We start from the raw sequence: 17185 nt of genomic DNA on the forward strand, positions 1-17185 counted from the left end.
TTGAAATTTTTGATTTTTGAATCAAAAACTCTAAAATATTGAAAAAATGCAAGAAAAATGGAAACAATTTTTGGAAGTTTTTTGATTTTTTTGTTATTCTTTTCAATTCTCAATACATTTAATTTTTTAATTTGCTTCATTTCACTATGACTGTGGAATATGCCTAAATTCGAATTTTTTTTTCAGTTCTTTTTATCCAACCTCACATAAAAAACGACACTAATTTGAAGAAAAAAAATTGTGTTTTTCTTAAGACTATGGTCGGAACCTTCTGAGCAAAGAAAAAACCAGCTGTGCTTGTTTATTATTTAGTTTTGTTTGTAGTCGAATAAGCCGGAACTTCATACTTTAAAATGAGTTTAACATTTGATTCGGAACGGAAAATTTTCCGAAAGTCGGACCGGACCAAAAGCTTGATAACTAAATATTAAATTGAAATCGTTTGATTTAATTGACTAATCAGTGCAAACTATTTGAATTACATTTGATTGATTCGATATATCGTACTAAACAGAGTGATGATTACACCTCACTTAATTACTTGAATAAATTACTCGATTTGTTGAACATTGAAAAAAAACTGTTTTGCTTTATTACGCACAAGTATGTTTACATGGTCAAGGCGTCATTAGCCAATAAATTTGCCAGTCTGCAAATGTTTTCATGCTCCGCTTCACCTCCAGTTTCAATCAAGGAACTTCGGATCCTGAAACAGACAAAAATAAATCAGTCAGTTGCGAGACGAAGTGTGTGCTCATTTCTGGTTGACTAAGTCAAAAGGATTTTTTTTTGTAATTATTTTACGACAGCAATTACTGACCGCCGAACCCCAATTTTTTTTTCTAAAAGCGCCTTTAGCGCCAATATAAACCAATTTTGAGTGGGGACTACAATATTGAGAGGGAGCGGTGGAGTTTTCCCGTTTTGAACTTTTTCGGAGGTTTTGATCAGTTACCAGCAGAATTGGCCAATATTTTAAAATTGGCCTGTTCACGCCACTGAAAACAGTAGGTATTTTGAGATAAGGCAAGTTTTCGTCTTCTGCTTTCTTATTGCTTACATTTTTATAGGTTTTATAGATACTATAAGAATAGTATGAACAACAAACAAATTGGGTTAATACGAAACTTATTGGCTAAAAGCTGATTCTTCAATTGTTTTCAATTTTTTGTTAGAGAAGAAGCGGACATAAACAGAAACGAACACTAATACATTAGCATTAGAATTGCAATAACACTAATGTCTCGAAGCTTTTTTAAGTGATTTAAAACCAAATTAATCTGTGTTTCATAATTTTTTTAATGCAAGAACACTATCTAGTTTTGTGATATATGCTTCTGTATACTCCTAGACTCACTGAATAATCATTCGAACCACTCCATCTAAAAATTTAACCGAAAAAGAATGTAAAAAGTTGAGTCTGAAAACAAGTGACTATCATTAATTTCAAGGCAATGATCGAACAACACCTAGCTTCAGGGACGGATCTAGTGTTTCCTTTAGGGGATTTCAAAGAAAAAATTGAACTCTTTTCTCTTTTAAGGCCGACTAAATTGATTTTCCGAGATCTCTCAAAACACTGCGAAGACCCTAAAGAGCCAAAAACCGTTAAAATAGCCGTTTTGGGCAATTTTGAAAATAATTTGTCCGAAATAATGGACTTGCAAAAACCTGAGCAAATTTGAGCCAAATTCAATCATTAAAAAATATATATGTCGGTCGATCAAAAATGGACAAATACTAATTCAGCTTATTGCTTTTCTCAAACATTGCAAGTTGTCTTTTGTTATGATTTAAAGAGTACCAAAGCTAGGAATTGAGAACTCTTCACGTGATCGAATCCCTGGGTTATCCCCCCCCCCCCCCCAAATGAGCTACTGACGCGCACGTACATGGAATTTTTGTGCATTATCATTGGATCTCATTTTCAAAAACAGAACCCATAATCTTCACTTTTTTTCACTAGGGTCATTTCTTGTTTAGTTTTGCACCAGAAAATTTAGATAGAGATCATTTATTTTTCATTAAATAATTTTCAAACAAACCCATATTCTCTAAGACAAACTACTCTCGTTCCAATGCTTACAAGAAGCTTTTGGTTAGTTTTTGGTCCTGAAATGTTTTTGAATTGCGGTAAAAAAAAACAAGCATGAATCATGGTGAGCCTCGAACTACCAACCCCTGGTACAAGAGTTCAGTGATTTCATTGCAGTTTACCTTCGTTGGTCATTAGTGTAGTATGGTTCTCTTCCTCCATCGCCGTCTAGTTGTCTCTCCAAACTCCTCGCCCGCAGACCCCTCGATGACCCTCCATGTTGAACACCTCGTCTGTTCATTTGACCTTGACCTGAAATGAGAGTATTAGGAAAACATTAACTCAGTCTGGAATGCGGGGAAATGATAGACCGGATAGGACAGACTATGCTTTGACAAGCCTGAGAGCCTTTCATAGATCCTTTTTAAATCACAGGAAAAAAAAGGTTTTTTAATTCCGGTTTGATTATTCAGTACAGGTATGCGCAAAAGATATGTAATAAATTTTGTGTTGTCTAAGTTTTCTGAGTGATGACAGACCTTTGGCTTTTCTTGTAAACTACAGAACTTTTCTTCTAGTCAATTAAAGAACTGTTGGACTTCTCATTTGATAGTCGCCAAGTTTTATCCTCTGTTCTTAGGTTTTCATTCACTTTCTGATTTCGCCAATTTAAATAATATTAAAAAATTAATGAGTTTCATTAAATATCAATGTGGTACTATAGTAAAGTTATTCTATCTATAAACGACCAGTTCAATAGTTAGGCATATATGAATTTCGTACTGCGTAACAAATCCCCCCATTTGTAATGGGGGAGGGGTGTTATGTTCACAAGATTCAATCTGATCATGATGAATTCCACAACTGACCTTGACCATAGTCATGTCCTTCTGCGAACTCATTGGCCGACATCTCTGGGTCAGAGTCCCATCGGCTGTTCCTGCCTCCTCCTCCCCCTCGGGTGGGGTCGTGGGTGTTGTAGTTCCCAGATCCACCAGTCCCCCCACCTGCCGATTTCATTCGTCCATGACGGTCAAATTCACCACTCAAGCGTCCAAATCTGATAAAATATTACTTTGTTGTAGCTAATTCTAGGTTAAAACTAATAAAAAGAATAAGAATTAAGATGAATTAGTCGATAAGTTAAAACATTAAAACAATGAGAGATCATTCTCTCCGCCGGAGAGAATGGCTCATGAAGGTCATATATGAGTGACCGGTTAATTAACTAAGTATGTTTTGCAACAATTGCAAAACCTGATGTAAGATCACAACATTCCCCTAAGCAGGGAAAAATTTAAATTGCGAATAAGGTAATGCACTAGAACTAACTATGACTGACTCCTTTCTCCCCCTTTAAGGACGAGGGAAAGAAAATTAAAGCGCCTTAAAAATGAGGAACTGACACTAACTAAAGCTCCCTATAGCATTAAATATAGCTATTATAACTGCAAGAAAGATTATCCGGAATCCAACGGATAGGGGTTATGTTAAAGCAAAATAAAATGCGGTGAAGTTTACCCAACGTTTTATGGGTGGGGTCTTGCTTTGTAATAGGCTAACTGAAGGGAAGTCGATTTGGATGATTTATGAGAGCACACGATGATGTTTTCTTTTTTTTTTTTTGGATTAAGTTTATCCGAAGGATAAAGTTATTACGTTTACCGATCGACAAATTAATATTTGAAGATTAGCACCAGTTTATAAGGTAGTATGTGCTTCTTGGTAAGCCAAAATAACAGATTAGAGTATAGCTGAGTGATTACAAAGATTTATATTCTTTTAGAAAATTTTCAAGTTCTGTGTTGAAAAGTTCGCTATCGAGATCGGAGTGATCTCCAAAATTTTCTATTTCCATTCTCAGTGATTCGTCGGTTGATGAAGTTGACATTTGATCAGGTGATGTTGAATTTGAATCTAAGACAATTAACTCCGCCGGATTTGTCTTGTTGATGGTGTCGAGTGGTCCTTCAATTTCTATCACGATAGGATCGGCCGCCGAACCCGAGGCTTCTTGAACGTTCTCTACTGCATCAATAAAATAACGTTTACCATAAAATTTTGGTGGACCAACATTTCTACTGGAGCGGCGGATGGTAGGAGGAATTTTACCGGAAATGCTGTTAGGGTTAGCAGGTATAGTACACTCGTCAGGTAAAGTACACTCGTCGGTTGAGTCATTAATCTCGAACACCGGGAAGTCCGTATTTGAATCGTTATCCATTGGATTAGGCACGTCTTGCAGGTCCTGTTGTTCAATGGTGTCATTGTCCCTTCCCTGGTTTATGGTTCTCTGCTCCTCAGTACTATGTGTTCGGTTGGCGGGTATTATACTTATTGGTCACTCGTAAGATTGGTCCAAAGGTTGTTCTCTGCTTGGTTCAATGTCGTTTTCTAAAATCTCAGATTTTATTTCAGGATTGGTTATGGTGTGATTAGAATTATTTGCGATTGAGAGGTGAGGTGTAAGTGAGTCTGAAATAAAACGCTCTCTGGCTACATCCCTACAAGGGAAGCCGCCCGCTATCCATTCCCATTCACTAGTATCCGAAATATCCGAAGGAATTAGCATAGATTCATCCGAAGCAAGGTAACCTGGAGGAGTTGATGACTTCTTTGAGTAGCGTGTTTGACTTCTTGTAGTATTGCGTGATGACCCTGATATGCGTGTGCTAGTTAATTTGTCAGAAGGGGTCGGATCCACTTGTCTGGTCCTTTTTTTCGTTGGCTTTTTCGTTCCTGATTTACGTCTTACGCCTTCCTGTTTCTGACCTACTTCAACATTAGGATTAGGAAAATAGGGGAATGAAATGTTTCCTTTAAAAGGTCTGATTTTATTTGAAGTAGAAATAGGAATCGCAATGTCGGATTTTCGAATTATTTTTCCGTCGGATAATTTTACTGTTGAAGTAGAAGAATCTATAATTCTTTTATTTAGTTCCTTATAGAAACAGTCTCGGTTGATGTTACCGTTAGTTTTCCGAAGGATTTTACCTTTGAATGGACTTTTGATTGGTAGTCTATTTGGGATGATTTTCGAGGATGAAGCATAGTCCGTGTCGTATCCTTTTTCTTTCGGGTTTTGATTCTTCTTCGCTATCAAGTCGTCCTTGTAGCCATCTTCTAGTCTGTCGTCCGCATTCCAATCCTTAGCTCGTTCCTTAGACAGAATTGATTTCCCTTTGTCTAAAATTCCAAAGGAGGGTTTAACAGAGGCTAGTTGTTTCCAAATAGTATTTGGTTTTCTGTTATAGTGGATTTCGAAGGGTGAACATTTAATTTTTGATTGATAGGTAGAACGTAGATTCCAGATGATTTTTGAAACGGCACTCTGCAGTGTGCTTTTGTGATGTTCTTTTGAAATAGCCAGGAGTTTGATTTTCACAGTGTGTACTAATTTTTCAACTAATCCGTTGGAACGGTGGTCGCCTACTGTACAAAAGATTATTTTGATGTTGTTGGAACCGCAGAATGATTTGAAGTCTTGACTTGTAAAGCAAGTAGCGTGATCTACCCTTATAGAATAAGGTATCCCGTGTAAGAATATGTAGTCTTGTAAAAATTCTACAACTGTTTTTGAAGAAGTAGACGATGTAATTTTTGCCGACGGGAATTTAGAAAATCTGTCGATACAAAGTAAAATGTATTTCTTTGGCCCCCAGTAAGAATCCAAAGGACCCGCGAAATCTAAATTAAGTTCTTCGTTCGGTTCCGATAGTGGAGGAAGTTCACTAATTTGTGACTTAGGAATGACAGTTTTCAAATTCTTACCCGCCGATGTACATTCTGAGCAATTTATCCCGTGAAAGTAGATTTGCCTGTTAATATGAGGCCACCAGATGTATTGAGCCAAGTATTTCATTCCAAATTGACCTGGATGTGTTTCGTGGAGGGTCTTCATCATCGCGCTTCGTAAAGTGAATGGAATAACGAGTTTACCTTCCATATAGAGCAATCCGTCGGATTCGTGCAGGTCTCGGGTAAAATGTTTGAAATACGGAGAATCTGCATTAATCTTCTCCACCTTATTTTGAAGTGCTTTAACAATTGGGCTTAACAATTAGCTTAATAGAGCTACTAACTTGGCGTTAAATAAAATATTTAAATCCAAGGGTCGATCCGGCAACTTCAAGTTTTCGCGGTATTTTTTAACTAGATTAGCGTGGTCTGGTAAAAGTTGAAAGTCTTAATCTACGGAAATACCGGAAGTGGTGGGATTAATTACAATATTCTTATTATTCATATTAACAGTATCTACAGTTTTTTTATCTACAGGTGAATTAATTAAACTACAATTAGAGATTAAAAAATAAAGAAATGCGGAATTAGAAATGGAAAAAATTAATGTATTTGTATTAGAATAATCCGTTGGAATGCAATTTGAAGTACAAAATTCTGTTCTTTTGTGATTAAATGAGCAAATTGGAAAAGACGAGTTAATGAGTTTTAACACTGCTGCTATTAGGTAATTACGTAATAAAGCGTAATCGGAATTTTCCAGATTAAAACCAATGGCTGAGTATGTAGTTCTTATTTTCTCCGACGGATTTAATGATTTATCAATCTTATTAATGTTTGCTACTACGAATTCTTCATCGTAATGTGATATTGGAAGAACTTTTCCTGATGGAATTCTAGAAATAAGGTCAGTGAAACCCATGTCTTTTCCTGCGATATGTTTGATAGAGAAATTAAAAGGTAATAATCTGTCTACCCATCTTGTTAGTCTACTGTGGTAAGTTTTATTACCGTGGTTTGGTGATAAAGCGGATAATAAAGCTTTGTGATCAGTAATTGCTTCGAAATCTGATCCGTAAAGGTAATTCTTATAATGTTCAACGGCCCATACAACCCCTAGTAGTTCGAGCTCGTTCGTAGAATATTTAGACTCGTGAGGGTTTAAAAAGCGTGAAGCAAACGAGATTGTTTTCCAATCGTTCCCATGGAGTTGTTCAAGCGAAGCTCCGAGTCCATTATGTGACGCGTCTGTTTTTACTCTAGTTTTACGTTTCACGTCAAAATGGGTATTCTCTGTTAGGTTTACGATTTCTTCTTTAATTTTTTCAAACGCTTTTGTATGGTCATCGTTCCATTGGAATATTGATTTCTTATTTAGAAGCGGTCGGAGTGGGCTTCCTAAGGATGCTAAGTTTGGGACGAATTTAATGTATTGGTTTATAGAACCAAAAAATGATCGTAGTTCTTTCAAATTCTTCGGAATAGGTAGATCTTTTATGGCTTTCGATTTGTCGAATAATGGGGTAATACCTGATTTAGAGATTTTGACTCCCAACCATTCTATTTCTTTTTGAAAGAATTTACATTTTGACCATTTCACCGCGAAATTGTATTCGTCGAGGGTCGATAAAATTTTTAATACAATATTCTTGTGGTCTAAGAATGATCCTTTGGAAGAGATTAAAATGTCGTCCAAGTAACAGTTAGTAAATGGGATTGAACCTAATGTAGAGTCCATTACTCTTTGAAATTCGTTAGGCATATCCCCTAAGCCGTAAAAATCAGTTAAAAATTGGTAAGTACCCGTAATATCACCACCCACGATACTGAAGTTACATTGGTTACTAGTGAATTTATCTAGTGCTAATTGGCTGTACGCGTTTTTTAAGTCTAAGTTAGTAAACCACACTTCTCCAACGGAATCATTAGTAATTTGTGCCGCGACATTGTCTACCAGTTCGTGGATGTTTGGCATTTGATATTTGTTCTTGTAAATCTGTTTGTTTATGAACTTGGAATCTAAGGCTAATTTGATGGATTTATCTTTTTTACAAGTGATGACTATTGGGCTAATGAATCTGTCTTCATCGCAGTTTTCTAATTTTTTAATATGTCCTTCCGCTTTTAGTCTATTGAGTTCTGTCTTTACCGCGTCCAGTAAGTGAAGGGGGACTCGTCTTCCCTTTAGTTGGATTGGTTTTAAGGGTTCATGGAAGTGGGTGATTTTCATCTGATTTTTAATTTTTCCAATCCGAAGGAATAAATTTTTGAATGATTTTGTTATATTCAAAATTTCCCTATCTTGGTTTGTTTGAGAGATGGAATTTATTGACTTACACTGCTTGTTAGTCTGAAAGTGTGGGAAGTGTTTCTGAGAGACTTCTATCCCCACTTTTGGAAGGTTGTCGTTTCCTAAGATATTTCTCTCGTGTCCCTCGGTTAGAAAGAATTGACAGTCGTTGTCTGACCAACCATTTGAAAATATCGGAGGCTTCACCTTTCCAGTGATGTTTATGGCATTATCTGTGAATCCACAGTATAGGTCTCTAGTTGACTTATCCACTGGATAAATTTTCAAGTAGGGGTCTCGTAACTTTAATTCGTGAAGTACGTTTTTCTTAAGGAAGCTTACCGGGCTAGCTGAATCCACTTGAATGTTTAAAATTACTTGGTTTTCTTTTCCGAGTCCAATGTTCAATAGTTTTTTCAATTCTTTTCCATCGTTATCAAAAATCGTAGTTACAATTAGTACAGAATAATCGTCGTTTTCGCTTTGTCCAGATTCTGACCATGCGTTTATGACGCCACAACATTCTCTATCCATGAGGTCAGTATTTACATCCTGAATATCCGACGGATTAAAATCTGTATTATCTACAATTTGGGTATTTACAATGTTTACATTTTTGCGACGAGATCTACAAAGTCTGGTGAAATGTCCTTTGAATTTACATGAAGTACAAGTCGTGTCCTTTGCTGGGCAAACTGCTAAGTGACCTTTTGAGAATAATCCGCCACACTTCATACAGTTGTTACTCCTTTCGATGTTAAGGGTTGGTTCTCTTTTGACGTTAAAGTGGTTGCTTGGTTTGTGTACGGATGATCCGTTGGATTTAAAATTATTGGCTAACTTCAAGTCATTTAAAATTCCTTTTTCGTCTATGAGTGCTACATTTAGTGCTTCGCGTGGAGGGAGGGTTTCTGTTAACAATTTCCTTTGGATGTCGTAGTTTTTCATATTATTTATGAAAATATCCCTTATCCACTCTTCTTCTCCTGCGATTATGTCGCACTTTTTCGCCATTTCAGCTAAGGCACCCCAAAATTGTTCGAGGGATTCTCTATCTCGTTGTTTTCTATTTAACAGTTTATGTCGTTCAAATGTGACATTTGTTTTTCTTACGAAAGCGATCGCTAAGAACTCCCAGAATTCCTTAAAAGAAATTTGTAGGACTTTCACCTTGGTAAATTTTTGTCCGAAGATCCTTTTTCCTTCATTTCCCAGTGCCAGATATAAAACCGAACGTAATTTCTTGTCTGCTTCTTCGATTCGCATTCCGTTGAATTTCTTGGTTTCGGTTTTTATCGATGCTGTTTCTTCTTCGTCATATCGTCTTTGTTCTTGGGAATTTCTCTCCAATCTCGAGCGTCTTTGAGTATCTGTTTCACCGTCCGTTGAGTTTTCCAAATTTGGAGGTAGTGGGTGATGTCTCTCCGACGGATTGAGTAAATTTTCTATATCTATGTTTTCCTTAGCAATTATAGCTAATTGAAACAGATCACTCCAGTCTTCCCAAGGGATGGGTGGGTCTACCGTATGGTTTTGCCAAAAAGGAGGTATTCCTCTCAAGTTAGATTCGTTAGATGACTGCGCCATGATAAAATATTACTTTGTTGTAGCTAATTCTAGGTTAAAACTAATAAAAAGAATAAGAATTAAGATGAATTAGTCGATAAGTTAAAATATTAAAACAATGAGAGATCATTCTCTCCGCCGGAGAGAATGGCTCATGAAGGTCATATATGAGTGACCGGTTAATTAACTAAGTATGTTTTGCAACAATTGCAAAACCTGATGTAAGATCACAACAAAATCTAAAAATGGAAACTCTTTTTTTTTAAATTCACTAACAAATTTTCAAATTGTGAGTTTTTCTAAGACATCAGATCCTGAGTTGTTTACTGAGTTTTCACAATTTAAGCTCCACAGTTCAATGACATTCAAAAAATCTGTTCATCCCATTATTTACATTTACCTGTTCTTTTCCAACTCAGACTGCGACCTCGCTTTCCTCACCACCCCACCTTGTCCTCCTCCACTTGACCCCGGTTGACCTTTGACCCCTGGCCCTGCTCCAGTGAGTCTGTGCTGCTGCATCAAGTGCACTCTATCCAGATAGGCGTCTGGACTGTCTGTGTGTTCTGTTAGCAGGTACCATCTCGCTCGACCGTCCAACACTGTGTAGTCGCCTAAATCTACTATCACCTGCAAACAAAGGGTTCAATATCCATAGCAGTAGTGACCTTGAGACTTTCAGATCCTTCAAACAAGGTGTTGTGGCTATTTTCCTGTGTTGGGAAATGTCGCCTGGCCCTTAGAAGATGATAAATTAGCCGGTTCACCATCGCTCATCAATAACTTTTTCATATCGTTAATATCTTTCTAAAGATAAGAACACTGACGTCTCAAAATAAATTTCATGGCGTGGTTTTTTGAATAGTTTGTAAAAAAAACAGATTACGATGACGGATAATCGCCTAATTTCAAAAATATAAAGTGTTCCCCCCAACCTCTCCCAGGAAAGTGTTTGTCCTCTGTTTGTCGTAGTCCCACACCGTCAGTTCCAGGTACTTCCTGGGCAGGTGGTTCCGGGGCAGGAATCCGTACTCGATGCTCTGATTCCAGAAGGGGTGTAGAGTGGCACGGGTGTACCGGATTCGACGCTTGTTCTCAGGGCTAAAATAAGAAAAGGAGCATTAACAAAGAAGCAGAATAGTAAAATGAACACAAACCAAGTTCATAGAAAAAACTAATAAAATGGTTCCACTCTTAAATGGAGAAATACAAAATCATAATAACTGATTTATTGAAAAAAAAATCAAAAATTAAAACCAACGACCAATAAAACAGTTTTCTTTTCATTTTACAAAAATTATTCCCAAAAACCATTTTTGAAATATAATTGCTAAATGCTTATCTTTCCCCGACCATGGTCGCGTAATGTATCGGCCATGCTTACCATCTGTCGGGTAGTAAATAGACCTTGACGAATGGGTCTGCAGTCATCTTGGAGGAGGGGGGACTCAAGCCCTTGGCCTGTATTATGTCCACCACCAGCTCCTGCGTCTCATCCGAGTAAGCCACTGCTATCTGCATCTCTCCTGAGAATAGACCAATTTTTGACTTAAATGCTCATCTTTTTTATATATCAGCCAATTTAGCGTGAATACCGCGGGGTCCGGGTCGAAATTGGTTCCATGAGCCCAATTTTCTAAATATTGGGCTCCTGATTGGGCACCATTCGGTCCATTTTTTACGTGACAACAAGTGTATTTTTTCACATGGTCCAAGTTTTTACCTCTTATTTCCTCCTCAGCGCAACACATTTCAAATTCCCGACTGTGAGTGAGAGTAATTCGGGACTTTTGCAGTAAGGAAGGGTCTTGGAAGTCTGGCTGGGATGCCTGCCAAGTCGGGTTTGTTCGGGGGTTGTTCATCCGCTCCGAGTGAGTTATCGGAAGTGTACTCTGGAAAACAGGGAATAATGTTGAAACTATGTCTATCTTTTGCATGCCAAACATAATTCTGATAATTTTTTTTACAAATGATACAAAGTGCTGTTTTTTAGTCAGCCCAAAATGATCCATTTCTTAAGAAAAAAGAAACTCATGTTCTTTTGCACTTCGGATTATTTATATAAAAAAATAGGAGAAGAGTGCTGAAGTCAGAGGCGGATCTAGGAGTTTCTCGAGGGGGGGGGGGGGTGGATTTTCAAAAAAATTTAAAAAATTTTGTCTACCTTTTTTTTTAGGTCGACCGAATCGATTTTCTGAGCTCTCCCAAGTCATTATAAAGACCCCATTGGAACCTGATCTAAACTACATTTTATGATTGGATAAATTAGATATTTTACCACTGTAAAGTATTTAATATTAACCAATCATGATCCATCTAACTAACAACCCACTTATTTGTAAGTGCTGGAATTACTTGTAATTTCAGCACCAGAGAGATTTGAATTTAACTTAGAAATTAGTTGACTCTCCAAGAAGACTTCAGCAGCCGCAATAAACCAGTATACCCTAGATCTATTGAGCCTAGCAGAGACTAGTTAAACACCCTGAGACTAGATAGTATAAGAGTAAGATTAGGATCGGTATTAAACTAAGAAGTTGCACGAATCTATCCGGCCGAAAATAAGATAGCGTGACGAGCAGACGGTGTACCCTATCCGAAATTACTCTATGAGTTAACCACCTCGGTTATAACTCATCTGGTGCGACCATAAGTCTCGAACAAGACCTTAATAGCTTAGAATTAACCAAAAATAGATTAGAAATTAGACAAAACATTTTTAAAATGTTACACGACGATAATTTAATCGAAATGTCTCTACGACTCAATAGATCAAAGCCAATATTCCGAACGATAAGAGAACTACCCGGAATTGGAAGGAGACCTCGAACCAGAGACGACATACGACAAAGTAGAAACTTACCGAATAGTTATATGATAGTACGGCAAAAGCCAACACAAACTTTTATATTTAGAATCTTATTAGCAATGAATTTAGATTTTCATTTGCAAACTTAAATCTTGAAGTCAATCTTCATGATCATTTCAGGCGCTAAACAAAATAGTAATATACAATAACGATTGATAAAAAGATCTCAGATCGTTCTCCTAAAATTCTGCAGTATTCTATAAAACATATTTGGAAAAAATTTATTGAAAATCAAAACAAAAATTAGTAGCATGACAATAAACTGTTAGTAATCATATAATCATCAGTTGTCCCAGCTTCATCACCTAAAAAATAACAGCAATCATAAACTCACTAATATCATTAAAACACTAAATCTTTTTCTTAAACAAATTTAAACCATTTTAAACTTAAATTCACTTAATTTTAAAATCGGATCATCAAGGCTATCCTTGGATCTTAATTCATTTTCTATTTAATTAAATTTAAACTTGATCATCAAGGCCTATCCTTGGATCAAAAAGAACAATTTTGTTCTCCCCCACCCACTTAGCTAGTGTCTAACGACCTCAAACGTCGATTCACTATCCAACCCTTTCAAAAAACCCAAGACTAATAGAAATTTTTCAACAAAACTAATCATTCAAATTAGGATAAACAGTGAAGAACTTCGGTTATTCATCCTTCACTTGAACCCTCCTCTTATCAAGACCCAGGATAAATCTTAGACTTAGTAAGTTTAAAATAGTATCTAACGAACTACTCGCGTTCTAATTATACCTGAACCTCGATTTACTATTCTCCAACCCTTGAACACAATCACTACCCTTAAGTAAGATTAAGTAAGTTAACACCTTAGCTTATACTAGCCACGAGAAAGTACAAATCCTTCTTCGGAATCGATATACTTTTCTCTCCAACCCTGAACAAATAGACCCAGGTTAAGCTAACCAAAAAATCGTAAGGACTAACAATTTAAGAAAATAGAAATCATCTAACAACTTTTTGCATCCGTCATCCTAAACCTTATGTCATTTAAAAATCTAGGAAACAAACAAACAATCGTTTTGCACAACTGTGAAATAGAAAACAAAAAATACGACCTTGTAATCACACCTCACACACAAACAGTTGGATATATTAGAACAAAACGACAAACACTAAAAAGAAAAATAATAACTAAACAAAGACAAATAACACGAAAAAGATTTTCCAAAAATAGAAACGCATTTTCAGAATCAGAAGCCAGCAATTTAGACGAACTCAATTTAGAAGCCAGCAATTTAGACGAAAAGCAATATAAACACAAACCAGTACATTTATACAACTGGAATCAACCAATTAGACACATCGATAATTACCTATTAACAGTCATTAAACAAAAAAATGAGCCAAACACACACTCCAAGTGAAGATAATCCAGATGATGACGATATCTTCCCCTTCCTTGTAGATGCACCCACTGATAGAGGACAGCATATACTTTGCAAGAATTTACTACTAAATTTATTTGAACCCGGAATCAGCCCATGTAAAGCAGAGTTCCCCGATGTAAAGATCAAAAGACAAATTATTGATCACTATCTGAAAGATATATGTAATCTGACACAACACTACGGAATCTACACCATAGAATTCACCTCACCAAACGCGAATCACCGCAAATATGTAATTCAAACAGACGACCTTGATTTAGAATTTTCAAAAGTATTCTCAGAATATATAAAAAGCATACAATATCATAACTCACAAAGAGCAAACTCCATATTTACTAATGAAGTTTTTGCAATAATATATAGTTATATCTCAATATTAGAAAACGAAATCCCAATCTCAAATGTCTCACCGACAGAGACATCCAAACATATAAAGGTACGACATGAAATCACACTATTTTCAACTTTTCTACATACAATTAAAGAAAATTTCACCAAAGATGATGTTTCACAACATACAAAACATGATTTACAAAAAATTTTGGCATGGTTTATAATAGATTATTTCACACATAATATAGATTTAATTTCACAAGCAAGAAAAATTTTTAGACCTCAAAATTCAAACGATGATACCGCCATCACAGAACAGTCAGACTACGTTTGGGACCCCGAATGGTCTCATTATGCATTTATAAATATCCCACAATCAATTGCAAGCCAAGCAATAAGTACAATATCTTATATAAGAGATTATGTAAGAGTAGTACCATTAACCATTGACGCAACACCATTAAACTACAATACATTTTTACCTGATACTCGAAATAACAGTTTAAATTCGACCGTTATACACAATGAAAACCTTAATGGAACTAGAAATCTCACTCAACAAGATATTCAGACACCATCACACATCATAAATGAAGAAATTGTCCAAACAACAACAACTACAGAACAAAGTATTTCACCAATACGTCCAAATTTAACAACACCAAGAAATACAAACACTTCGCTAGCACAGGTAACCTTACAATCAACCGTTAAACCTTCGGTTGTTCCAAAATATTCACAAATGGATTACCAAACATATAGACCCATGACAATACCGTCAAAAACACGCAGAACATTCACAAGAAACAATTTTGCGGAACATAATTATAATTATACACATTCATCAAAAACAAACTATCCTCCACGAAATAACAATAATAATCAAATCAGATCTCGATATTGGAATAATCCAATGGCAACAACCAATTCAGTAAATTTTCAAGCTAATCCACATCCTCCACAGGATCATAGTGAAAATTACCCATTCTTTCAACAGAATAAAAATAATAAACAAGCACCTCATCAAACGGATTACCTATCCTCAGATGATGATCATTTACAACCAGATATATTTGCACCATATACCCAAGAATATCACGGACAAGGAGTGCAGAAACCATATACACATCATAGAAATTTTTCTCCACATCAGATAGATACACAAAATCAACAACCAATACAAATGCAAAACCCAATTAATACACAATCTTTTCAACCAATTCAGCCACAAAACCCAATGATTACACACTCATATCAACCAACACAAATGCAAAATGAAATACCACTTCCATATTATCTTCAACAACACGAAATAACAAAAAATCAACTTTCTAATTTTTCACAAATGCCAAATGCAGCAGAATCATTACAAATGACAATGAATCCATACCTTATGGGTGGATCATCAATAACATCAAACAAACCATTAATGGTATTCACAGGAACAGACCCTGAATATTCTGTAGAAGATTATTTAAATGCAGTAACAGCAAATTTAATTTTAAATATAGGACCTGAACCAATTAATACGCCACTACATCAAAACTGGATACATCGACGCACAGCGTTGATACAGACAACCCTAGACGGCGCAGCCCAAAAATGGTTTTCAGTATTGCCTATAGAAATAAAATCAAACTGGAAGAGATTTACACAAGAATTTTCAAAAATGTTTGACTCCGAAAGAAATAAACAACAACAAAGAGTTTTATGTAATGAAATTCGCAGATTACCAAATGAAACCATCAAACAATTAGCAGTACGTATCGAAACACTAGTTCGAAAAGCATATTCATTAAATACACACGATTATAAAAACACAAAAATGACAGAAATCTTAATGATGACCTTAACACCTCAATTAAGGAAAATAGCAATAAAAAAGAGTGCATCCCATCCCTCCTCAATTCGAGAGCCCGATTTAGATTTTCGAAAACTAGTAGACAAGCTAGAGCAAGCGGAAATCACAATGAAACTTGAAGAAACAGAAAATCTGAAATTACAATACGTTAATCCAATTGAAACAAATACCACAAATATCAATAATATACAGGATTCAGATACAAACCTCGTTGAAAAAATCACTGAAATACTCAATATTTATGAAAAACACCCAAACTTTAAAGGCAAACCATCTTTCAAAAAATGGTGTAAATATTGCCGACGATACGGACATAGTATTTCTGAATGTAGACAAAAACAACAGGACAATCAAAACAAACCTCAAAAATATAAAGAACCGAATAAATCATTCTACCAATACATGAAGAAAGATCAAAATCTACCGAACAAAAATGTATACAGCAACAACAGTTCAGGAAAACCACTCCCAAACAATACCAACTACATGAGAAATCAATCACCATATAACTCAAGTTATAGAGGAAGATCACCAGAACGAAGAAATACACAAAATTCGTCACAAAATCATTACAATAGACCAAATAGTCGAAATAACTACTCCAGATCGAATTCAAATACAACACAATTTGTTTCTAGATCTAATTCCCAATCAAGAAATAATTACTACCCAAACAATCAATCACGAAACTCATCATACAATAGAAATAGAAACTACTCCAATAATCGGAATAGAAGTTATTCAAACAACCGAAACCAGAATTACCCGAACAATCGATCAAGGAATAACTCATATAATAGATCAAACTATAACAGACCAAACAATAATTATCAAAACAGATCACGAAACAATTCACAAAATCGACATTCAAGTTATAATAATCGTTATAGAAATTATTCCCAATCACCACACAGGAATAATAACCATTATAATAATTCTAACAATCGCCACAGAAGTAGTACACCTAAACATCAAAGAAAAATTAATCAAGTACAATCAAACCCAGAAACAACATCAAACCCCCCAGGTATTGATGACACAGGAAATAACGAACTACAACTAAATCAAATAAACTGTG

General features: G+C 35.8%; 1 protein-coding gene across 1 annotated transcript in view; it reads right to left on the reverse strand.

The window, feature by feature from the left end:
* Positions 1-446: 446 nt before the first annotated feature.
* LOC134855589 (uncharacterized) overlaps positions 447-17185 on the reverse strand; it is a 58778-nt gene continuing 42039 nt past the window's right edge. The window contains exons 8-14 of the mRNA XM_063872126.1: positions 11353-11521; positions 11014-11155; positions 10565-10730; positions 10030-10259; positions 2905-3095; positions 2218-2347; positions 447-706 (exon numbers count right to left, since the gene is read on the reverse strand). Coding sequence (XP_063728196.1) covers positions 610-706; positions 2218-2347; positions 2905-3095; positions 10030-10259; positions 10565-10730; positions 11014-11155; positions 11353-11521 — 1125 coding nt within the window. The 3' untranslated portion in view covers positions 447-609. The remainder of the gene's footprint in view (positions 707-2217; positions 2348-2904; positions 3096-10029; positions 10260-10564; positions 10731-11013; positions 11156-11352; positions 11522-17185) is intronic.

Source organism: Symsagittifera roscoffensis, chromosome 10 (genome assembly GCF_963678635.1).
Source record: "Symsagittifera roscoffensis chromosome 10, txSymRosc1.1, whole genome shotgun sequence".
Lineage (NCBI taxonomy): Eukaryota > Metazoa > Xenacoelomorpha > Acoela > Convolutidae > Symsagittifera > Symsagittifera roscoffensis.